Genomic DNA, 25,561 nt, shown 5'->3' on the forward strand with positions numbered 1-25,561 from the left:
CGTGTGGGCAGGGTGGTCCCCTTCATGACTAGTTTCATCTGGGCTCTTCCAGTGTAACCCAACCCATTTATAAACAAGGTTTCCACCGAGACATTTAGATTGTTGCGCTGTAAAGGAGAGAAAAAAGTTCTCCTCTGCGCTTTAGTGTCTAAAAATAAATGAGCAAAAGTCATCTTAAATGTCACCAAGTCATTTTTGTCTGCTTTAAAGTACAGGCACATCATTGGTTCTTATGGTAAGATATACTGATGTGATGATCTGTTGCCTGCCATCTTTCAGCCATATTTCATTTGTATTTTCACTCTGCTGTCATTTAGGAACCTTTTTATGCATATAGTTTTTTTACTCACTTCAGCTGTGTAATATGGCTAATATGTTGGATATGTACGGGCAACATAACTCAGATGGTGGTCAGCCTGTGACTAAGTGGTGGCCGGTTCCATCCCTGCAAAACGCATACCCTGATGGTCAGTGTGTGAAGGGGGATAAGCATGGAAGGGGCTATACAAGTAAGAGAACTGTGTAGGCTCCAGAGCACATTCTGACAGGTGCACGTGGTGTTATCTCACCCCTCGTGTTGCACCACCTGAAACTTTTGAACACAGAACGTTCAACTGATGTTCTATACGGAATTTTCTGTCTGAATTAACTAATACATGGTTCTGTAAGTGCTGCAGCTGTGTGTGTGAAGTCGGTGTGTATTCATGATTCACTACCTGTTTTATTCCTCTACATTCCCCTCAGACATTACAACCTTTCTGTTCCAAAAAGGACGCCTGCCAAACTCAAGTCCGTCATCGTTGAGATCGCCGGCGTGTGTTTTTGTAAATGTCTGCCGTGTGTTTAGCCTGCTCAGTTCTGGCTGCCGTCTCTGGCCGGGCTGTGGTCTCTGGCCTTCCCGTGCACCACTTCCGCCCTGCGGTGTGGCGAGCCTCCTTCCTGTGTGTGTCAGAGGCAGTTTGGCCTGATTTATAGGCCCCTGACACACGGCACTCTGGACCCCACTTCTGTTGCTGGAATGGCTATTCCATGTGTTGGTGGTAGATCCACCTGGGTGGTTCTCCACTGATGGGGGTCAGATGTGGTCCTGCTTGCGAGCTCCAGGAGCTCAGGAGAACATTTCCTGTCGACGGTGTGGAGAGATGGTGTTTTCTCCAAACCTGTCTGGTTTAGGAAACGTTTAACAGAAGCTTTGAAGATGTCTCGCTAATGCGTTGTAGCTTCTTTTTCTACCTTCTGACCTGAATCAAACTTTGTCAGACCACAAGATTGTAACTCACTCATTGGTGTTTTCCCAGTCAAGGTCTGCAAACACGAATTAACTTAAGAATTTACGTCAAAAATGTCATGTAAAAATATGATAGTGAGTGTACATATTTTTAACGTATTGAGTAGTATAAGTGGAGTGCAATTGTTGATGAAACGTATTTGTATTTTATTAGTAACTAATGTTTTGTTAGATGGTAAAGGATGACCAACACAATTGATTTAAGAACGTAATAGTCACTGATAAGTGCCCTGTTGTTGTCCCTCGCAGCCCCCTTGTTCTCCCTGGCTCTGACCGAGTCTCCTCTTTAAATGGGCCAAGTTGTGAAGCAGCAGAGAGTGCAAATCTTGTTTGGTCTGTGTCTGTGAACTTCAGTGGGACCTGAGCGACACGCACGGATGTTAAAAACGACTCGGTCCAAACTTCAGCGTTGCCTAAACACAAAGCACGGACGCACCGACCTGGCACGTCAGGGGTGTTTGATCATGTTTAATATCTATAAACTCATATCTATAAGTTATTGTTCCATAAAGTTGCGCGTCCTCGTCAGTAAAATCACGAGAAAAAAAAATGAAGTCTGTGTCGATTTGGGGCGCTTCGTGGTTAAAAGTGTAGAATTCTATTTTAAGAAAGCTCGTCTTATTTCCCGAAAGGCGGAGAAATAACAAGCTGGATGTGCTGCTGCTGAAGGTAATGATCACCACAGGTTGTCTGCCATAATGTCCGGAGCTCGGGGCGGCCCAGCAGGTCGGGTATTAACAGAGAGCGTGATTAAATGTGGGAGGTAGACGCTGTGAGGCTGCCGGGGAGCGCAGCAGCTCTGAGCTGCGAACTACTGTGAATGGGATTCTACCCGGCAACTTCAGCAGACCGCCGTCTCCCGGCGACACAGGGGCTCTGCGTAAAACCAAGCGACGCGTCTCAAAGTCTGGGTCAGCCCAGCTCGCAGGCGGAGAGGACGCTCTACTCGGATCGGGCGGGCAGTTTCTCACTTGTTACCGGCGCTCGGCTCCCACTAACATGCCTGCCATCAAGAAGGAGCGTCTGGATGGAGACGACATGGCACTGACCGCCTTCAACCAGTCCGAATATCTGGCCCCTTTAAATGCGACCGCGATCCCCGTGGTGACCCCGCACCCGCCGCCGTACGACCACATTTTCGCCCATCACCGCGCGTACTTGGGGCTCCACGACTCGGCGCTGCACCACCACCAGCACCTCCACCATCACACGGACGACTTGATGCTGGAGCGGTTTTCCTCCATCCCGGACTTTCAGCCTTTTTTTGACAACGGGGAGCCCTGCATCGAGGTGGAATGCGGGGAAAACAAGGCTTTGCTTTATATTAATAAACTGTGTCAAGGAAGTAAAGGACCCTCCATTAAGTACAAAGGCGAGTGGCTGACACCCAACGAGTTCCAGTTTGTTAGTGGACGGGAGACCGCCAAAGACTGGAAACGGAGTATAAGACACAAAGGTAAGAATATCACCGTCTTTCCGGACGGAGCCGGACTTTTAAGCGCACTTTCAGGAGTTTCGAAGAGAACGGGTTTCTCACGCCGGTGCGTAAAAGGCGACGTATGACAAGAGGCGCATGTACTGGACGAGCCTACCGAAGCTTTGAATTCGAGAAATGCTCGCGCAGCTTTTTGGAACGGAACCAGGGTGAAGCCATGGATACTTGGATAAACAACAACTTGATAAATAAATTACTTTAAAGAAATTAAGTCGTCTTACACTCACTTGATTGTTGTTGACACTTTTACGCACTGCATCTGTCACGTGTTAAAGGTGTCCCGAACTTAACATTTTCACTTTTTTGTGCCTATGTGAAGCTTTTTTAGTTTTTTAGTGATGCTTAATATGATCTGAATTTTCTTTCTTTCTGACTTATCTTTTTTTTATATGGAACTGTTGTGTTTACAATGTGTTCATTGGTGGACAGATGACAGGAACACGCTCAAGAGAATGCTTTATAAACATGCTGTTTATGAACATTTTTCCACCATTTAAAGAGAAAACACAAAGTTCTGGCAAGTGATGTCAACTCACTTTTCTCAAATGAACAAACAATTGCCCTATCTCATTAACTGCTTCATGGGTTGTCACACCATGCTTTGAAATCATACATGATAAGAACAATTCTGACCATCTCATCGCATATTGATCAATACTTTTCTACTTCAATGATACTGCTTGTTGTTCTCGTGAGTTTCTATTCAGAAAATATTTTAGCATATTTAACAGATTGGGATTTTTCCACTTTTTTTAACTATCACGACAACAATACATATCGATGATGACAAAGACAAAACACATGAAATGATATTGAACTTGATACGTAATTAAACATGTTTCCACGTTGAATGATGCCATAAAAATATTTATATGATGATGTTTCTGGAACATCATGATTCCAAAAACATCGTCTCACACGTGCAAGGTCAATGAGCCAGAGATGCTAAACATTTCTATGTGTTGGGGGGCGGGTGTCGCCCCCCCAGGACCAGAACTTGCACCCCAAATAATCTTTTAGCCTGATTCCTACAGACACATGACAGTCGGCTGCTGTCGCCCTCCCTCAGCACAGAAAGTTTGGGACATTCAGACTCAAGCACATGCAGTTATTGAGTTATTTTGACATTGTCCTGATGGCACCTGATGTCTGAAGATGAACCGAGGAGATATTCAATGAATGACCTCCAGCCTGACACTACTTCTTTTCTTTTCATTGCAGGGAAGAGTCTCAAGACTCTTATGTCCAAAGGAATCTTACAGGTGCATCCTCCCATTTGTGACTGTCCCGGCTGTCGAATTTCATCTCCAGTGGTAAGAGGCATTTCATCTTCTAGCTGAAGAATAAGTTCAGGGCAGCTACAATTATTTGTAGCTTCCACAAATTATTAACTTTTTTGCTGATGAAGGGGACTTTCTCATGAGGTGTTTTATAATGGAGGGGTATTTCAGAAAGAAGTGTTGAAGTACTACATTCTGTTAACAGTGATAGTGAGTGTTAGCTGAACTATGTTGTTGGGTATAAATAAGCCTGTGAGTTGTTGTTTAGCTTGACTGGTAGTCACTGTAGACTGAAGATTTTTAAATATGAATGCTACAAACACATTTTGAGAGCAGAATAAACTTTATTCATTATTGTTATGCACTTTGATACCGGATGTTGAGTGGAGCTACATTTATGAAATAAGCCACAGTGCAACGAAAGGTTGGACTACCCACATCCTAACATCAGAAGAGCCATCAAAATCAAGTCTTTATTGACAAGATAACTCCCACACAGTCATAACGCTACATATAGACTAGTCTTATTTTTCATGTGATCGTTTTAAATTCAAGAACTTCTGACTGACCAGCAGTGCTGAAACTCCAATTGATTTTGCAAATTTCAGCACAAGGGCTTGTGACGATGTGATTTCGCTACGGCAGTCTATGTCCACCTGCACTTTATTTACCGACAACTATTGGTTTCTTGCTCTCTTGCCATGTTATTTCTTATGACTATATTTTTTAACTACCATTTTGGTGTTGGTTTATTTTAGGAGTACCTCACAGCAGAGGAAATTCTAGACTCTTCCATCTATTAAATGAACCAGTTGGTGAATCTATGCATGTGTTGTGGTGTTGTGCGTCAGTCTGACCTTGGCGATGAAGACCCCACAGGCACACATGTCAACTTTGATGATAATTTTTCTCAGCATGAATATCAAATCCGTTTCTCAGCCTCTCACAGGGCGCCGGCTATCAAACAGCCTTTTGTGCATAGACATTGAGATGTCCACCGTGGCTGCCTGATGTCATGTGTCATTAGTCAGAGTCTTCCGTCTCAGTGAATCAGCTTCCTCACCTGACTGATGAACTTTTGCACGACTGCTTCTCCCCCCCGGGGCTTGGCCGGGGGCACAATGCCAAACCTTAAGGCCTTGCAGGTGTGCCATAATTACAGCATCACTGCTCCGAGTGCGTACGTGTGTCTCAGCTTTTAGTGAGCAGACTGCTGGCTCACAGTCACCAAATCTGTTCACACAGGTGCGTCGGGTCACGAGTGTGTGTTTTTTTATCACCACGGAGCGCATCTGTTGTCGCTCCCAAGCCCTAATCTTGAGGGAAGGTTGTAAGAGGCTTAGTGTGCCACTGAGCATGGCTACTGCTGATTATTGTGTGTGGCACACGAGGCCTCTGCGGTTGTATAAGCCGGAGGTGTTTGAGTGATACAGGTAAACTTGGTGACAGCCAAGAAAGAAGATCTTAGTCGCAGTCACGTTGGGGTCCAGCCAAATGGAATTACCTGAAAGCTTAGACAGCGGTTCTGCTTTCCAACAGTTGCTTGTTTGATGCCCCCCGATACGTAAATAAGACAGACGCACACACACGCATATCCACCTTATTCAACAATGATTCACACACTCAGTTGATGGATCTGATAGACCTTTCCCAAATCCAGAAACGAATAACTCCTTCATGCTTAATTTCCTGAACACAAACTTGTTGGTGTCAACTGTTTTTGGAACTTGGTAGCAAAGCAACTGTAGCTCGGGGTTGATTCAGGTGTGTGAGCATGCCCTGGATCAGATTATTATGCTGTGTTCAGAGCTTCAGTCTCAAATTTGCATGCATAATTGTCCAGACAAGTCCTGGCCCAGGAATGGACAGATCTTGAGATAGGATTGCTCCCGTCTGAATTTTATTAGATGAGGTTTGCAACTTTTAGTAAGTGGAACATAATAACCCTTATGCGTTGTCCCAATTTTAACTATGTATGTAGCCAGATGTAGAAGCATTGTGAATATAATTTAAAAATATAACATACATCTAATATATTTCAGTGCTGAAGTTGAGCAAGGCTAATGTGTGTGTGGACTAACATAACACATTTTTACGTTACAAATAACATAACAAAAAAGTGATTGTTTGGCTCTAACAATATAATATGACTTTTTTATTTATTTATTAAAACTCTACATGGCTACTTAAAGTGCAGAAGTGAAAGAACCAATGGGCGGATGTGCAACCTCGACGTGGACATGTGCTGGAAAATATTAGCGTTCGGTGTTCTCTGTGGCCCAGGCACCCACGGGATCAGTGCTTGTGTCCAAGCAGGGCAAGAACAACGCATGCTAATGTCTCCGTTTAGCATGTTTGTGTATGTATGTGATTGACTTTTGGCTTGTTGCTGCTTGTGCAGTTCAACTTCAATAACAGCCATGACGGCGTTGAGCTTTATTGACGTAAGCAGGGATATGAGAGCCTTGAGGTTGTTGTTATAGCCTCTTCTCCCTCCTTCTTCTCTTTTCCTCGTCTGGTGTTGAAGCCTCAACTGCCAAGTGAATACCACTGTGACGCTTTTACACACACACACGCACACACACACACACACACGAAGCAGTGAGGGTTAGCTGGAGGAGCGAAGGTAGCAGGACTTGCATGGCCTATATGGGCGTCTCTTTCCTCTGACTTCCCTCAAGGCATAGCAGCCACAACTCTTTACTACCCCCTCTTCCCATATGCACACGTGCACACACCGTATGCCTGGCTACTGACACAGATTGCCTCATGCAGACATATATTTTGCAAGTTTGACGGCTGAACTTTGAGTGATCTGGTTTGGCTACAGGCAGGAGGAAAAGGCAATCGTAAAAAACAGCGCAGCTGGTGAGAAGACATTTCACCTGCCGTTTTCACAGATCTCAGATGGTAATTTGCGGTGTCAGCAGTTCAGGAGCGACTCAGTGCAATCTGAACTGAATCTTCGTCACCTCCGACAGTTCAGCTATGTTCTCACTCTGCAATTAAAACAGCTTACGATTGATCGTTGATAATTAGCAGCCAAGGTGTGTCACCTTTCTTCTGCGCCGGCGGTTGCGTGACTAACTGTGTTTGGATGGCTTCTTTCACGTGGCAGGTTTAGCTGAAAGTTGTTAGATCCTGCAGTTTTTTTTTTTGGAACATGAAGAAATGAGGGGTAAACTATGTTTGGCAATTGTTTGAAATGCTCGGCAGTTGTGGTGTGAATGTGTGCATGCGAATGAGTGAGTGTGTGTGTGTGTGTGTGTGTGTGTGTCCTGTCATAAGAGAGGCTTCGTCTCCTCTGTTGTCTTAGCAGAACAAGTGAAGGTTGGCAGGAAATTACTGTCTCCATTAGAACCCCACCAAAACAGTCCCCTCTTTCACACTGGAATTTGAAATTTACTTAGTTTAGGGTAACACAAGTTGTTGAATGACTTTGCACTTGCCAAAGCGACTCCGCCGACTCTGGTGTATGTTCCTGTTCGAAGAAAATTTGCTATGTTGCTATAGTAACAACAGAATAGCCAGTGGCTCAGAAGCCTGTAGAACTTTGCTTGTGTTGAAGAACTTGTCTGTTGTTTCTGACAGCTTCTCACATTTCAAAATCAATATATCATGTGTTTTTTTTCCTACCACAGTGGAAATACAAAGTTAATCGTATTTCCTGTTTGTTTGCTAACCAAATGAATTATGCAGAGTTGTTTTTGCTTGTAAATCTTCTGATGCTGAGAAAGGCGTTGCAGAATTTTGGAGTGAAAGTTCTCAAACCTTTAGATGACTTCTTCACAATGTCTGTGATACATTATTTCACCTAATAATTTCCTTTTGTTATCGTGCTCATTCTGACTTCTGACTTGCCATTTGGAGATCGCTGTGCACGTCTTCTCAAATCAATCTTTTATTAGTTTACTTGTCTGAATTGGTTTGTGATCTTAGTGTTGTTTTCCCATCTGAGTAAGAGTGGCAACAGTGGCGTTTTTGTTTTCGTGTGAATGATAGCTGTGATGGTGGACTTTGATGAAATATCATAACTGCTTCATCAAAAGCGATAAAACATCTGCTTAAAAAGAGATGTACAGTTCTGTGCTCATGCTTAATTTGAGTTTGTATTTTAGTGCAGAAAATGTGTTCCTGTCTGTTATCAGGTAACACGTGTACGTATGCATCAGAGGATTGAAATAAATAGTCGGTCATCAGACTTATACACGGGAAAATGTGGGCGAGTGAGTGATGGGAATAACTGATCTGTTATTGATCACAGTATGTTAAAGTTGATTACTGATCAGGTGAAAAACAAAACCAGAAACATCTGATGACTTTAATGACGACAGCTGACCTGCCACCTTCTCTCTCTCAGTGTTTGTCTGGTAGAGAGATGTTACCTGTCCTCAGAGCTCCCCTGTGGTTTCTCTGTGGTTCAATCCAAACAGAGGGAAAGAGAGGAGAGAAGAAGGGGGGGATGGAGAGGGAAAGAGGAGAGTGAGAGGCACGCTGGCACGCTTGATTGCACCGCTACTGACCTTCCAGCGCCGCCCCGGCTCCCCTCCTCCTCCTCACCACCCTGCCGCCTCTCACACTCCCTCCACTCCCCTCCTTCACTCCCCCCATCGCTTCCCGTCGCCCTGTGCCGCTCCACTGGGCTGCAACTGCCCGCTCCGCTCAGCGCGTGGGGGGCGAGGGTGAGCGTGTGTGTGCATGTGCGTGGAAAGGCGGGGGTCTGGGTCGCATGCCTCTTTGCCCCACAGTGCTTTCTCACTGTTTTCCTGTTCTTCAAGAGTTGAAGAGTCCATTTTTTTGTCCCCACTTGGCTACACGTCAGGATTTATATTGGAATCTAACACAGTAAAGACATGCCTTTCAATAAGAAGTCAGAGTCATGTGAGCGGCTCTAAGATTATGAAGGTCGGCCATGTGGTCTGATGCAGCATGTCTCTGAAAGAAAGGTGTGAGAACTAAAACAGTCAGTCATTGTTTGATGTACACAGCTAATTGTGTCCGATCACCAAAGAATGTAAACGTGTTACTGACCTCATTTGTTGTGCTTTGGCTGTGAGCTGCAGTTGACTCTGACTTTAACGGCCACCGTCATTTTTGTTAGCCACTGACCACTGCAATTCACCATCAAGATAAGAAAAAGAAATGAAGCAAATCTGGTGACTGTGAATTCAAACACACTTAAATCGATCACATGAATCGGTTTCTCAAGGATCATCTGGTTATAACTACCATGTTTGCAGTCGGGAGCCCTCCGTTTAGCCTAAGATGACAAACTTGCCCTGCAGAGATGCACCTGTGAACATGTCGGGACAGTTTTCCGAGGACATGAGAGGAGTGGATTTGTTTGTGCTTTTGGTGGCTGGACTGGGTCCTTCCTCTGAACACAGCAGACATGCTGTAAGTTGTGTTGTTTGAGAGTGATTATGATGCTCACATACTTCTATTCGCAGTCATTTTTAAAGCGGTTTCGCCTTCTCTGCTGGCTCTTCACCCCCCCTTTCCTTCCCAGTCTTGCTCGCGCCAAGTCGGCCCGCCATTCCACCTCCACACACACACACACACACACACACACACACACCGCGTGGTAACGGCAGACAGGCGCGTGACTCATTAGGCATTCGTCCCCCAGGGAGATCGCTGAGGGGGCGCGTGCAAGGGGGAGAGAGCGCCGCAGCTGCAGGAATGTCACGGGCGACTACTGCTGTGCGTGTTTGTGTGTTAGTTCCTGCATGTGTGGCTAAGTTTGTGTGTTGCTTGCACTGGTTGAAGCCGGCAGCACAGACAGCACCTTTCAGGAAATAACACAAAAGAAAAAACAAAACACATCTTTTCCCACAAAAACACAATTTCTATGCATATAAACGACAACTATAGTCGATATTCTGGAAGGCTGGACTGGCTGTGAAAGTGGGAGCATCCCAAGTTATCTATGTTCTAGAGCTCTACCATTAGACAACCACTCCATTCCCCAACATCCACACTTACAGACAAAGTACTCTTGCTACGCATTATGAATGTTTGGATTCGAACTTGACATTGGGTCTTGTACGTTTGACTGTTGTGTTTTCTGTGTGACATGTTGGTCAGGGAGTGAGTGGCGTGAATGATCTTGCTGTTGTAGTGTATTAACTTGTTCTATCAGTCATTTCAGTAGTAGATTACTGCGCATTTTTTACCTGAACAATGACAAAAAATGAGCTCATTTCTTAAACACATTTACCCTGGGAAACTTATGCTTTAAATCTGAATTACAGTTTCAAGATTAGTTTTATCCACCGTGAAACCTGCTATGTTGAATAATGCGATTAATAATTCAATACTGTTATTGCTGTTTTTAAAACCATTGTCAGGTAGATATTGCAACAATACAGCAATTATAATACATTTTATTTGTTAACTTAATATCCTTATTTTTATTGATCACTTGTAGGTAAATTTGAAATGATAATCGTGTATTTCCTTTTGGAAATAATGTTACTGTCCTTTGCTTTACACACGATGAAGAGATATTTCATGGCTTTGTTATGACCCATTTATTGTGATTGTAGTTCTTGCTGTTTAATAAATAACAAAACAAAACATAAAATTATATTTAAGTATGTAAAGGGGGTGTAGTCGTGCTTGTCTGGTGGTATTCCTCTTGCAGTCTCCTGATTTATACTGAGATAAGAACAATTGACTGTTCTACTTGTTAGAAATGAGAGACTGTAAGAATGTACAGCGTCCTCTGCCAGTCCCACCTGTTGAGGTCAGCCGTGTACATAGCTCAATAATATAAATCAATATAGTCATGTGTCTAGGCTGTGTGATAAGTTGGTCAGTATCTACTTCTTTGCATATTGATTCCTGTAACGTGTTAATGTGGAGCCGAAATATAGCGACTGGCGGCCTCTCTCTTGTGCAGCGAGTGTGGGAGGGGAGTATTCATAGAGGTGCTTTCGGTGGGACTTTTATGACAGACTTTTTTCCATGGCTCAAAGGAAGCTGACCACACACATCATGGTTGTCTTTGCTTTACATACACACATTAACACTTAGACTTGTGTGTGTGTGTGTGTGCGGAAACGTGTGTTGTGCATCCCTTTAATGTTGCTATGTGGGCTGCCTGGCGTGTGTTTTGTTTCGGAGAGCCCGCCCGCGTACTGCGGAAGTGTTGCCGGAAGCAGTGGGAATTCACCCCCAGTTCTGCGTCAGTGCCACTAAAGAAAGGATTGGGGCTTTCCGGCATGAAAGGGAGGGGGCTCAGGACTGTTGGCCAGAGTATGTGCTGTCCATGTGGGTGGCTGCAGGAACACTCTCAAGCGACAGCCCTAATTTTACTTTGACATGTTTTTTTCAAGTGACCGAGACAAACTGGGGGAAAAAAAAACCGTATTTTGTACAGACTTTGGAACAGGTGTGTGCATGTCTCACATGTAGACTTGTGAAGAGGGCGATCACGAGTCATTGAAGTGGAAGGTTCCTGTTCACCAGATGTTTCTGACAGATGTGACAGTGGCAGCAAATGTGTGAGCGTGTTCTTTTCGACAATGTTTCCCCTAATCGTGGCCTCCAATCTGGTCTGGATCTGACTTTCTAAGGCCATGTGCTAGATGTAGAACCTCCTCCTTCGTCACAAAATGCAGCAGAACTTGTCAAAAGCTGTGACAGGAATGAAGTAACGTGGGAGCAAATCCAAAAATGTTGTGTAGGCATGAAAAAAAGATGGAGAGAAATGAGCAATAGCCTTGGCCTGCTCATCCTGGGGGATGTTTTTATCTTCTTCAGTCCCCCCCACTCCAACTCTGTTTAATGTCTGCCATTTGAGAGACTCCAGAGGGGCTGCACCTGTTTGCCTCTTGGCTAGTAGCCCCCAAATCCCTCCTCCTACCCTTGCCTGCCACTCATGCTGCAGCGCCTCTTGGGATGGAAGGAACGAAGGAAGTAAGACGGGAAAGGGGAGGTGTGGTGCAGACTGGGCTCGCGTGTGGTGGAAGGGATAGCTGGAGGGCTTGAAGGCGTTAGGGAGTTGGAGCAGAGATGTAGGCACACACTCAAACAGAGGCAGAGAGAGTGAGACTGAGGGAAATCTAGTTCTAAATGCAAGTCTGCTCTCCCACACCGGACACAAGTTCCTTTTGTGGAACTTTCTCTCTCATGTTTGACTCAATACATTCTTTTCTCTCTTCAGTTGCTCTCACCTCATGCACGAGCTCACATCCGTACTGCTGTTCTCACCCCTCTCCGGTCACCTCGCCTTTCCCACTCTCCTCATCACTCTTCTTCGCGATAGCACCATGCTAATCTGCAGTGACCTCTCCAGGTCACAGTATAGGTCATGCATCTTCTCCTCCGAATGCCCCGAGGGCCTCATAGTCCCCCTTATGTCTAGCACCATCTCAAATACTTGTGCTTCCTATCGCATCATGAGCCTCACAGCTGATATTTAGTTATAAAAACTTTCGCCATGACAAATTCATTGAACTAAAATTAAAGCAGACAGAGATGCATTTTGAACCGCTTCCTATGTCCCAACAATTTGTCCCATCTGTTTTCCAAGTGCAATGATTGTTACAGGAACATATCAAAGAGGTTCTGAGGACACAGTTGTTAAAATCTCTTCTCTATTTTGTCGGCTTTAGAACCGTGGGCGATTGGCAGAGAAACGCACCATCCCCCTGCCTCCCAACCGAGTCCCCAAGAAGGAGCTGGCCTCCATCTTCAGCAGTGACGACAGCGAAGGCAGTGAGCGGGCCAGCGCAGATCATGCTCATATCAAGCAAGAAGACGAGCTGCATTACAACATTATGAGAAAAAGGTGAGACTTAAATTACAGTGAAACCGCACGCTAGAAACGTGTCCTTAACAGTTGGCAGCGTGGTTTATATTTTCCTGATTTTGTTTGTCTTTTAGGTGTCATTAATTCATTTCCCCCAACACATTATGGTTACGCTTTTTCATGTTTGCAGCACTTTGAAAGTGTTAATTGGTTTGTACTTTTTCCTCTGTTGCTTATGCCAACTGTGTGAATTCATCTTGACTTGATATTGAACGTCTGGCTCACCTGAGTCTCAGCACCATTTTCAAAATGGTCACCTGCTGTGCTCTATAGTTACAGCGATGCTCATAATGGCTTTCCAAGTCATGAAGACTTTGTCATGTCACTACACTGTCAAAACAAATCTGCATAATATGACTGGGATGAGGATTGGATTTTCTTAGTGCTAGGTTAGAATATCACTTTAATCTGATCAGTAAAAAAGCAAAAAGAGTCAAAACTCGAATCCGTCCTTAAAAAAATGTGAATTACTCATAGACTGTGAAATTCTGTTGTCATGTCAATGTCTTGCATCTGGCTATATGTCATGTACTGACAAAATCAAAGTTGTTTACGCCTCTAAAATAATTATCATATCGAGCTATACTCTCTTGGCAGGTATAGTATTGATTTGTATGATTTAGAAATCAGCCGGCCCATAATATGACAGATGTAAAGCATATCGATCACGGCCTGAAAGTCCCCGCTGCATCGTAATCAGCTGTTGCAGCCTCATTACAGGAAGGGGATGTTTTCCCATGTCTTGAGACTTGCGTGTGACATGGCAGACAACACACCGACTGTGAGGCTTTAAATGGATCCAGTAACCTTGTTTACCAACGCCTGCCCCTCCCCCTGACACTTGTGCCGCCGGCGTGTTAAGATTATAATGAATTTAAAGAACACTTATGACTAATATGTCAGGCTTTTACCCTTTGAGAGGCGACGGACTTGCTGGAGCCGCAGCTCCAGTCTGTCCTGAGCATTCGTCTCACCCCTGCTTTATCCCTTGATGCCGGTCTGGACAAAGGGATAATGGGATGTCCAATCATGAAAATGTGATTTACATTGACCACGGCTTCGCAAGTGAGTCCTAGAAGGGTCCTAACAAATTGGATTTGGCCGATGGATGTAAAGTATATATATATATATATATATATATATATATATATATATATATATTTATTCATTCACATGTCAGAGTTGGTGAGAATTGTAATGGCAGGTTAGGATTATCTCTCTAAAAGACACTGTGTTCCTTTAGTAGCGCATTTATTTTGTTTTTGATTTCGTCGTCGCCTTTCAAAACTGAACTCTCATGAACTTCATTGTTTTACTTTAATTCCTCACCCAACATACGTTCATTTGCATTAGTTTTGATGTCAATTATACTTCCATGTCTTCGGCTCATAGGCACGGCAACCTCAGCTTCTGTTTCAGTCGTCCATTGAGCGCTATGCTTGAAGAAGAAAGTGCTGACAGCGTCTCTATCTAATTACCCAGCAACCGACAGTGGACTCAAAGTCACACCCTGCGAACGTCTGTCTGTCGCTCTTGGGCCCTTGAGGAAAAAGTAATCTGCTGTCATTAGCATCTTCTTCCTTCTAATTGTACTCATTCCTCAAGACCTGGAACTGGTCTGAAGCAATGTTGTTTTCATTGAAATGGTTTGCTTAATAACAAGCATCAAGTTTGTCCATCCCACGAACCAAAGTTTGACACTATTGGGGAACTATGTCATGGCTGTATGCCAGTAAAGGGTCAGGGATGGTATAAAATTACAGGAGATATCACTCCTATAGCTCTAATTGGTGAGCTAGGGGAGGTTGTAACTCGCCAGGAGAGATTTTCTTTTGCCGATGTTTTGACCTTGTTTATACTTGTTTACGATGGCAACAAGGTTGTCATAATTGATTGGGTGTTGGCTACCTGGAAGGCCTGTTTACTTGTGAAAAATTTAAATAGACTATGCTTCCAGAAAGCTCTAACCAACTCAAGAATGGTTTATAAATTCTTAATATACAAGTATTTCATGTGAGGTACCAAAAAGAACAAGTAGCAAGGCTTGAAAACGTAGCAATGGGCACCCAGCGAAGGCAGCACGAGCCCTGCCGATGGAGGGTTGGGGAGAATTACCATTCGACTGAAAAGTTGAGACGCATTCCTGACTGCAGATAAGAAGGTGATGATCGTGGTTGAGAGAACTTCCACAGACAGGGATTGAGTTGTAGATGATTGCGCTCCAGAGCCATGCAGCAAACAGAAATGCATTGTTCCGCAGCCACTGCTGTAAAAAAACTGATGTGAATAACAATTTAGTTTTAAAATGACAGAACGTGAAACGCCCTTTTTGCCATTGTCTCAAAATTTCTTGCTGCACCAGATCATGCTTCTGCTTAAAATAGTTATCAGTCTCAAACTTTAATGTCCCCATGTCAATAGAAATCTTAATTATTTATTACTTCTGCCTGGATCTTCACCTGTTCCCTCTTGCCCACATCCACACCTTGAAATGCTCCAGCGGTTGAATATTGCATTTGTGTTGCGCGCATTTCAACGTTGCTGTGGGGTATCAGAGCAGGTTGGAGTGGGCCGGGGGTCTGGAGAGTACAGAACACTGCACTGAACCAAGAGCGCCAGATGTTTCACTACCGTCTCGCTTCTTCCAACTTCACTTCCTCGCTGTCTGTCTGTCAGCACTTTCCCAGTGGCTGTGTGAGACGTGGCATCAGGGTGCCAGCGTCTGCCAGCTCACTGTGACCTCCAGCCCTGTCCCCTCTGCTTCAGTGCCAATGCCTCAGTGGGTGTTTTTACTGAATCAGTTTCTTGTGCCAGAAGGAGTCTTTGCTTCTTTGGTCTGTTCTAACTTGTTCTTGTGTAATAATAGAGGGGCACAACCTTTTGTTCACAGAGAAAGAATGAGGATTGTTTTTGCTAACAAAGCCCACAGATGTGATCCTTACTCACACAGTAGTTGATGTTTAGCTGTTTCTGCCCGTGGAGACCCGTTTGACCCAGTGTGAGGTCACTGTGAACTTGGATGCAAACAAGTTGTCACCTAGCAGAGAAATCATTGATAAATAACATAACTGAAACCAGTCTGCCATGTTGACCGGCTTCTGTTTTCACCAGTGACACTTAATTGGAAGCATATGTTGATTCAGTTTTATATCTTTTTTGGCTTGGAGTGGAGTGTAAAAATGGTGTTGTAAATTTAGTGTATCTTTCCTTCGTTGTTTTTCATTGTTATAGTGTAATGTGTGCCTGGTCGTTTGGCACCAGATAACAAGAGAAGGTCTGATGCTGAATGCTAGTCTTGACTGGTGGATGATCTCGGTGCGGCTGGTTGCCAGCAGCATCCATCAGTATTGACGCGCATTAATCATCCGCGTCTGGGTCAGTGTGTCTGTCCTGTCGTCAGGGATGAGCAGGGCTGTATTGACCAGTTTAGGGATGAGCCCTGGATGAATCTGTGGCCGCCATGCAACTCAAATAAGCAGATGGCTCATGAGCATCGCAGCTATCAGGCCGCGGCGCAATCCTCTTCATCCTTGCCGAGGTCTCCGTCCTTCTTAGTTAACCCCGGTCCGTAGAGCTCCTTAGGGAGCGCTGACTCAGGTGACTGGGTTTTAAACACCACCCCCAGCCCCTCTCCGTCTCCCACGGCTTGTGTGTGACCTTGCCTCTCTTTGCTGGAGGATGGGAGGAGGGGGCAAAGGGAGGGCATAGGTGGGTGGGGATTACAGTAGCCCCCTCATTAGTCTAGTCCGAGGCGGGACAGCTCTGGAAAAGTGCGCTAATTACCCCCCTAACGATGTCCTTGCCGCGCACGGCTTTGAGCTGCTGCGGGCCACTGGATGATAACCCCATCACCTTTTAAGAAGTTCAGAGTGGTATTATCATGATCACTTTGAGTGATGGACGGAGGATTTAATGCCACGGACTGATTGATGGTCTGTCTGCAGTTTCGTCCGAGCGACTAGCTGCAGCGTGTGAGCTACTGTGCTGTACTCTCTCCGTTTGAAGCAAAATCTGAGGTATACAAGGAAGCGTATTATTTGTAGTCAAGAGTCCAATCGAGCATCTATTTGCTTCGCAACTTCCAGACGCTTTGTCAGAGTTCTGAGTCATGCTCCTCTGTGACTGAAAGTTGATGGTTTAGGCCCGCCGTAGGTCTTCTACCCCCCTCCTTCATCCGTTCTGTTGGCGGGTGGAAAACAGTTTGGCGACCGACAGCCTGACATTACAGCAGGAGTCTGTAATCATGGGACTGTAAAAACCCAAATGCAGCAGCCGCAAACAGTGTGGCCTCGTCACGGTGGTGGCTGCAAAGAGCCGTTCACCGCTCCTGTCCCATAAACTCCTGCCTGCCGTGTCGCCCAGGACCCCCTTCATGGACGATTCTGCCTTCAATAAACTTGCCATTTAAGGCGATAAACAAGAGTCCTGCTGACATGAGAGGATGCTGGTGGAATCCAGCTTCCATGTCTGAAAAATCTCATGTTTACCTTTCATTTTAGTGAAGGTGCTCATTTTTAACGAAAGGAAATGCGTTCTGACCAAATTCCTCCTGGGATCCGGGGTGTTTGCCATTATTCCCTCAATACATGGCTGCATCGCGCTCAAATGCTAAGCACCTATTTCCCATCGTTATGCCTTTTAATGCGATCAAGATGGTAATCAGATTGTAAAGAAATACCTCCATGACACAGTTGAGTGCAGCCACTGGTGTGTGGAGGTAGTTAGGAGAGCGTTTGGAGGGACGACTGGCTCCAGCCAGCTTGTTCTTGAGTCTTTGAAATGTTTTCCTGCTTCTCATTTGAGGAGGAAGATTGCACAATATGTGTTCATGGTACTTTTGTCACTTGTAGTATGTCTTCTTTGCATACAATTTTGTTAGAATGAATCTTGAGAAAGAGTACCACAGGCTTCAAAACTACAGTATCTGGGATGTTTGTGTTTACCTATTACTTCAAAACCTAATCAGTTTCGGGGGTGGATTTTTATTTTATGATATAATGACTGCACCACCTGTTTCAAAGACAATATAAACCTGCACAAAGGCTTCTGGGAACTCCCAAAGCATTTGAAATATTGTGTTGGATTTATGATTCCAACAGCATGATGGCTGACTCTGGTATTCTATGACCTTTTGTGCGTCCATTTATTTTGCTGAGAAACAATGTAATATACTTTCCAATGTCCGTCAACCTTGATTTAGTGCTTTCACGTATGTCTCTCAACATCTTTACTGTAATAAGTTCAGTCGAGCAGCCTGTTAGCCAGCAACAGTGGTCTACATAAACATATGAGCGAGTTTGTCTAGGTCCTTTGATGGTGAGTAATCTACACTGGAAAATTGCATTTTCTTGCACTCGTGTTAGGTAATGTAAACACAAGTTAGTTGTGAGGACTATGTTTTGAGTGACTTGGTTTTGGCTATTCCTTGCTTTCAAGCGTGTGAACATCAGAGTACATCATCGCAACTAATAGTCTCTTCCTCATCATCTCATTATATAAAAAACATAATAAAAATATACAATAAAATCACACATTAGTCACCTACGCCCCCGTCCGGGTTGTGAATATGTTTGTTATCTTGGTGTTAGGTGATGGGAATGAGACATGAAAGTGCTGTCACTGTGTTACACTCATCACAGTTGTGAACCAGCTGACAGCACAGCCACTTTTAGCATTTGAGGGTTTCCTTCTGGACCCAGTGGTGTTGTCTGGTTTGAGGGTTTCCGTGGTTGGAATTATTACAAATTCATATGCTGCTGCGTCATAAATGAATTCATGCTGGTTTGGAATGTGTTTTGGATTTATTTTCGTTTGGGGCAGCTCATAAATCTGTTTGTTCTCTCTCTCTCTCTCTGGCAGTCGTGACAGTGATCTCTCTACAATCATCTCCAACTTGCATCACACGAGGCAGCACAACATACCTGAGAGTCAGTCGGCCTCTGACCACAACTCCAGCAGTGGACACACAGGTGGGAGCCCCACTTATGCTTCATATGTGTCTGCATCATCTTTCAATCTTTAAGATGTGCTGATGAGGCGTTCGCCTTCCACCAACTGTAAACAGTAAACATCCATCATCACTTTAATGTACTCTAATTTGTGTGATTAGGGGATTTTTTCCTCACATGAGCTAAAGACTTGATTACTTAATGTCCTTCCAGGTTCTCTGCTGCACTCCAGGATTTTTGCTAAACCCCTTGTTTTAAATCGCGTCTGATCAAATAGCTTTGTTTGTTGCTAATCCAGCCTGGTGTGAGCAGAGGAGCTGTGGTGAGCATGTGCTAATCTTCCTGCATCAGACAGGTCCATTCACAGGTTTGAACAAGAAGCTTTTTTTTAGGTTGAAGTGCATTGGTCAAGACATATGGCTGGTATAAAGCCTCTCTGGGTGTCCTTAATCACTGGGAGTCTTTCTTGCACTTTTTTGAAACCAGTGAAGCAATGTAAAGTACCACCAAAGCCAAGAGGCTGCACTGCTCCACCTGAAGTTCTGGATGTTCATGACCATCTGAGGTGCTATCATCTGCTGAGCACTGTGTGAAAATTGAACTGTGGTTGTTGCGTCCTGGTCCATCCTCAGTGCTGTGACTTTGGACTCATGCCTCCAGCTCTAACCGCTTTTGACACGAGTCATGAAGTTATGTTCCCAAGGTCTGCTTCGATGATGGTCCTTCAATGTTTTACTGTTATCAGCTGTGTCTCCTGGTCGTAAATAATGACTGAGCCCTACTGGATTCAGCAAACTTGTATGGACGAGTCTGTCTTTTGACAGTTCACCCATTGATTCATAGCTTTTCTGAGTGATTCTGATGGTTTTTAAACTTCTCTCAGTGTCTCTGTGTATCATGCACAGCCTCAGCAAAGGAGTGGTGAACTCAAAGTCTATCTCAATGAGAGATTAGGAGCAGTTTGTCGTTTGCTCTACAGGCTAAGAAGGAGAGGAGATAAAGGTGAGAGGGTGGTCATGACGGAAGGGGGCGTGGTCAGAATACGGCCTGTGCCACAGGGGGTCCAAAACCCTCAAATCTGTCGTTTGAGCATTAAAGGGAGCTTTAACAGGCCGCTTAAGCGGCTCTCTCGGTGTCTGTAAACAAGTCCAATCCGATCAGCGGCTCTTATTCTGTCTGCCAGTGAAATTAGCCGCACACACATTAGCAAACACACAATTACCCACATGGAACACCAAGTTATACAAATGCATGCCCACGCAAAATTAAGCTGAGGTTTACATTTGCATTCAAATGCCCACATGTGGGAGTAATGTCTGAAGTTTATGAGCAGTGGGATTATTTGACTTGAAGATGTTACGTTTCGTTTGTTTACTCTTGCTGTCACTCAAAGCCTCAAATGGACGGTCCTGTAAAAGTATGAAGTCGATCCTTGACTGTAAAGTGAAGGAGCAGGAGAGAGGAGGTGCACGCCCTGAACAGAGAGACAGAGTTGCAAAGATGGAAGAAGCATTTGGAGAGACGCAAGATGAATGACTGTGGCGGTGACGGTATCAAGGGAGGGCAGGCGGCAGCGATGGCGGCGGACAGCTCTGTCTGTCTGTGTGAACGCGCCTGAGTGTGTGGGTCAGGCGGAAAGGGAAGCAGGCTTGCCGGGTCGTCTCTGCGCCGGAGTGGGCCGTTAATTAAATCTGAGGGACAGACAGGAGGGCTGTCTCCTTGCTTCTCTCCTTCTCTCTCTCTCCCCCTCACATCCTCATTCCCTCCCTCCCTCCCTCATTTGCTCTCTCGCTTCCCAGCTGCCGGCTACTCAGACTCTGTTAGAGGTTTAAGGGGAGGGGGGCGGGGGGACAGGGGCGCCGGCGCTGCGAGTCTGGCTGCCTGTGGAGACTGTAAACCGTGGCTCTGCGGTCAGACCAGAGACTCAAACAGGCAGATAAGGTGTTTTCTCCAGCTTCCTCTGCTCAGGCTCCCTGCTTGTGTGTCTGTGCTCATGTGACCTTGTGTGTGTGTGTGTGTATGTGTGTGTGTGTGTGTGTGTGTGTGTGTGTGTGTGTTGAGGGTTTCGCAGCAGTTGCTTTCTGACAAACTTTTTAAATTGTCCTTGTCTGAAATTGATCCGTCTGTAGACATGTGAATTAACAGTAGATTATGATCCCAATGAGCTCCTTACTTAGATTAGATGAAGTGGCTCTGGGGTGTTTACTATTTGCATTCACCTTCATTAGCTGATACGTGTGTGAATGATGGTAATAATTAACAGATTAAGAGAATCAAAATATGTAAAAGATAGTTTTGTTTGTTTTCTTAAATCCCCAAAGTTAGTCAAATTTATGGCACCTTTGGGAAAGTTTCGATTTTTTTAGACCCACTTTGTTGACTTTATGGGGCTGGAATTGCTGTGTTTACATTGCACACGTTCCCTCCTAAAGCGTGAGCTCAGTGGCGCCTCCCTCCTCTCCTCCGTCACCCTCCCCGGATCCTCCCCGCCCCTCTCTTCCAGCTGCATCGGTCCGTAAGCCAATCAATGGCTGGGCTTTCAGGGCCGGCGGAGACCCGGGCGCACGGAGGGGGGATCAATAAGTTATTAGCACCATTCTGTCAGCTGTAATGTGGAGATTGATCGGGGGCTGTTGCTGGCGGCCCACCCCATGTCCCTGCCTGTCACCCTGCCTTTCCTCGCGCAGCCTCCCCCCTACCGGCACTGGCCTGATAAAGATGACAGATTAACGGAGTAAGAGAGGAATTAAGGAGTCTGGCTGTCTGAGCTGTCACCACACTCCATGGGATGAGAGAAGAGTGGAGAAGGAATAAAGTTTTGAGGGAGGAGAGGAAATCGGAGAGAAAGAGGAATGCTCCCCTGCATGATGGTTCACCCTGGTGGTGTCACATGAAAGACTAGTGGTTTAGGTCCTGCTGTCTCCTTTTTCTTTATCTGTCCCTCTCCTCTCATCCGTCTTTTCTCCCAGTGGGTGGAACAGGAGACAAGGAGGAAGTTAACTAGTGAGGTGGAGCTCAGGCTGGGGCTATAAAACAGGGAGTTCAGGCACCGGCGCCAGTCCTGTGGGTGCTCTTGGGCTCAAGGACGATCTGAGGTTGCGGAGCAGCCTCTGTGTCTTTCTTAGTTGATGTCCAGGTTTAATGACTGTAAATCTGCAATGATATCACCAGGTCCTACGCTTGGTTTATCATTACCTTGAAGAAAATGTCAAGATAACATGCCATAGTGAGTGTGAGTACAAAACAAGAAGCTGTGAATTATTATGTTGAAACATGGTTCATTTTGACAGTTTAAAATTACAGCTCGGAAGCTTGAATAAACCGGCGTAGCTTGTAATTCAGCGTCTGTAATAAAAAGCAGGCGGCAGCCAGCCTAACTGTAACCGCCCGTGGTCAGAGGAAGGGGTTAGCATCGGTGCTCGCGGAGCTCAGGGTTTGGCATTTGAAAGGCAGCTTCGGTGTTCTAAGGAGCCCCGTTTAATTGGCTTTAAAAGCTTTCCGCATATCTTTTGCCCTCGGGCACCCGCTCAGCAGACAGGGTGTCTTGGGTGAGGTCGGCTCAAGAACCAGCTTGAGTGTTTGATGTTCCGTTTTTGCTGTGGGTGCAAGCTCGTTGCTGTGTTTGTGTGTCGAAAGAAGCTGTTTCACTTTCTCTCCCCTCATATCCAGTTAAAAGCTTCAGAATATAGTTTGTGTACATGAACTTAGGTTCCTCCCTCCCTCCCCAGCTTTGTTTTTCGGTTAGCGGAGACACAAAGTGGATCTCCTCAGGACCTGTGCGGCAACATCAAACGCCAGATCATTAAAGGAACTTCTTCCTCTTTCCCCCTCACACACTCCCTCTTCCTCTCATCAACACCAGGCCTTGCCTGAGAGTTAATCTCCTTCTCCCTGAACCTTGTTGCTGTTTGTGTTTTGTGGCAGGAAACAACAAATGCATGTTTAGTCAGAAGGGTCACATGACTGATATATTTTCATATGCACTTGGTGATGGATGGAGGCTCGCCTTAACAGCGCTAACATGATGCTAAAAACTTACTCACTGACATTTAAATCACTAGCTGAGGATGTCACGTGAAATAAAATATAAAATATTGCATCTATGTTCCAAGTGGGTGACAGACTTCAGTGGTATTTGTACAGGTAACTTTAGCCTGTAAATGTCATCTGTGTATTTGTTCTTTTTCTGTTTGTGTTGTTTATTCATGAAAACAAGAACAGAGGGCATCTCCTTGAGGACCCAATTATAATGCATGCTTTTAGAAATGATTGCCATCATTAGTAACGGCAACTTTTCGGTGAGTGAGCCATCACAGTTTGATACTCAGTTGTCGTCATGTGACGTGCCCTGCATCGGAGAGGCAGTGGTACAGGACGTGCAGACTGTAGTGGGTGCTGAAATGGCACACCTCAGATGGCAGCAGAAGACGTCTGTGAGTGTGTTGAAGTCTGGAAGAGAACTCCAGATGGACGTGATGGGGGGTCAAGCACACCTTGTGGCCGGTGGGAGCGGCTGCCCAAATGTAAATAAAGGTTGTTTACTTTGGGAAACGTGTGAGGCGGCGCGGAGGGTTTGTTTAAGTTCTGTCGCCAACATCTGGAAAAAGAGCATAGTGGGAGAAATGATACTTGAGGACAGTCTGCAAGAACGAGACATTGGGACAGAGCTGCCTTCCGCACAAAAAATGAAGCAGCCAGATCTGTCATCCAAAACTGCGCCGGCCCCGTCTGACAGAACAGGCACGTCTCCAGACGCCTGTGGCTCGCTCCACGCACTTGGTTACGCTTCTCCTCCTCCCATCACTCCCCCCACTTTGGCCTCGTTTTGCCCTGTCTGATTAAATCCTGCACTTTCACCACTTTATATTCAGGTAGATATCGAAGTTTCCACTGGCTGTTTTGGCTTAGTCTGTTTGTGTGTTTTTGCAGACGACCTTCTGGGCAAGAGGAGAAGCTTCTCTCCAAACAGCGAGTGTCCCTCTGAAAGGAAGAAGTCACGCAGCGTATCCCCAAAAGGTGGGTTATCACTTTTCATCGGCTCAAAATCATTTTCTCAAAATCTTCAATGAATATCGGAGCAATGACTGTGTAATTAAGTGGGAGATACTTGAAGCCAGTGTGAGACAGACAAAGTGGGTCATATTGATTCAGTGCAGGGTGGTCAGTGTGGTGAGGTGGAAACAGTCCAGCGTCAGGTCTCTAAGATTGAGCGCACCCCAAGTTTAACAAATCTTGTCATTTAGGTTTTGCTAGTCCAGCTGCTCTTGTGAAATGACAAGCAATACTTTTTTCACACGTGTATGGTTTTAACTTCCCGTGCCTTGCAACTGTGTTGCAAAGTTAGTCAGTAAACTGCAGTTTATGAAGAACTTCACTGAAATGCCTCAGTAAAACAGCTCTATTGTTCTTGTAAACAGAAAACAGAGCATGTGCCTTCGACCGGAGTCAAATGTCTACATCAGATTAATATTCTACTACAGATAAATATGTATTTATTATTCTAGATTATGACATCACAGACAATGTCGCTCTCACGAATATCGACCCGGTCACCATCTTTTATTATTTATGTCCTTGGGGCGGCGTGAAACCAGGCGCCTGCCGTGCAGCCTGTGTGGCCACCAGGTTTGTCCCTCGAGCTCTTTAGAGAACGACTTCCTGGCTGATGCATTATACAGCAGGCGAAACCGCAAGCCGGTCTGACTGCATATTCGGCCTCACATCCATCGTGACACACATGCATACAAACAAACGCATCTGCTTAGTGAAATGATGTAAACCACTACATTATGCATCTAAACCTGAGTCTGTAGGTGTCGCCTTGACCCTGATGTTGAACTATGATGGCCGCCATCCGTGCAGCAGCTAGAAACTGCACTCCTTGCTGGTCTCTTCTCCCTCCATCTCCGCTTCTAAAAGATGCATGGACTCAAAAGAAAGTCTGTGTGGGTGTGTTTTTGCATGCTTCATATTAAGGCCAGTGTGGACAATCTTCTGGAGGTTTTACTTTTGCGGGAAAAAGGCATTTGGCCCGCTCATCAATTCCTAGGTTCCCCTTCCGTGTTGCAATGTTTTCAAGCTGCAGTGAAGATATTACTCCTTTCATCTTTATATCATCACAAGCTTCTTCTTAGGCTGTTGTTTATGTTGTGCTAAACCTTACGTTTTTGGGTTTTGAAAGGAACAACATCACTTAAAGACAAATGCAGTTGTGCGGGTGGATGTCAAAAGACGTGAATATCGAAGGCTGCTATGTAATGAGTGTTTTTCTTTCTACAGCAAAGTTGACACCCCCTGCTGTCTTCAGAGTACAGACTCAAGACTAGTTGCACGCGCACTCACACGGATAGGACAGCGCGCACTATCACTCCGGGTCCTTAGGTGGATTAGCTGGAGCTTGGCGGCGGAGACGGAGATGCTTGCGTGCTTACTTCCTCTCCCACCACCAACTCCGCTTCTCAGAGCCGCTCGTGCTCGCCTGCCCGGGGCCAGGCTCAGGTTTCAATGAGAAGGAGGGAGGTAAAAATATCGCCTCCTCTCTGTAGCTTCGCCCTCGTCTTCATCCTTTTGTCTCTTTCTTCTAACTCCCTAACCACCGTCCCATATCCCTCGCCAACCTTGCCTTAGATCAGGTTACTATTTAGGAAGACAGGGAGGGGGAGGTCAGAAGGTCAGATTAACCACATCAGACCAAAACGGAGTGGTCTGTTTTTATTCAAGAATGGACAGATC

At 45.3% G+C, this 25,561-nt stretch overlaps 1 protein-coding gene across 1 annotated transcript in view; it reads left to right on the top strand.

Moving 5' to 3' along the window:
* Nucleotides 1–2,027: 2,027 nt before the first annotated feature.
* The window catches only part of samd11 (sterile alpha motif domain containing 11), a 36,711-nt gene continuing 13,177 nt past the window's right edge, over nucleotides 2,028–25,561 (top strand). The window contains 6 exon segments of the mRNA XM_053848461.1: nucleotides 2,028–2,105; nucleotides 2,108–2,744; nucleotides 4,005–4,096; nucleotides 12,685–12,860; nucleotides 18,741–18,850; nucleotides 23,759–23,845. Of these exon segments, the coding sequence (XP_053704436.1) occupies nucleotides 2,043–2,105; nucleotides 2,108–2,744; nucleotides 4,005–4,096; nucleotides 12,685–12,860; nucleotides 18,741–18,850; nucleotides 23,759–23,845 (1,165 nt within the window). The 5' untranslated portion in view covers nucleotides 2,028–2,042.

This window comes from Synchiropus splendidus, chromosome 18, assembly GCF_027744825.2.
Source record: "Synchiropus splendidus isolate RoL2022-P1 chromosome 18, RoL_Sspl_1.0, whole genome shotgun sequence".
NCBI lineage: Eukaryota > Metazoa > Chordata > Actinopteri > Syngnathiformes > Callionymidae > Synchiropus > Synchiropus splendidus.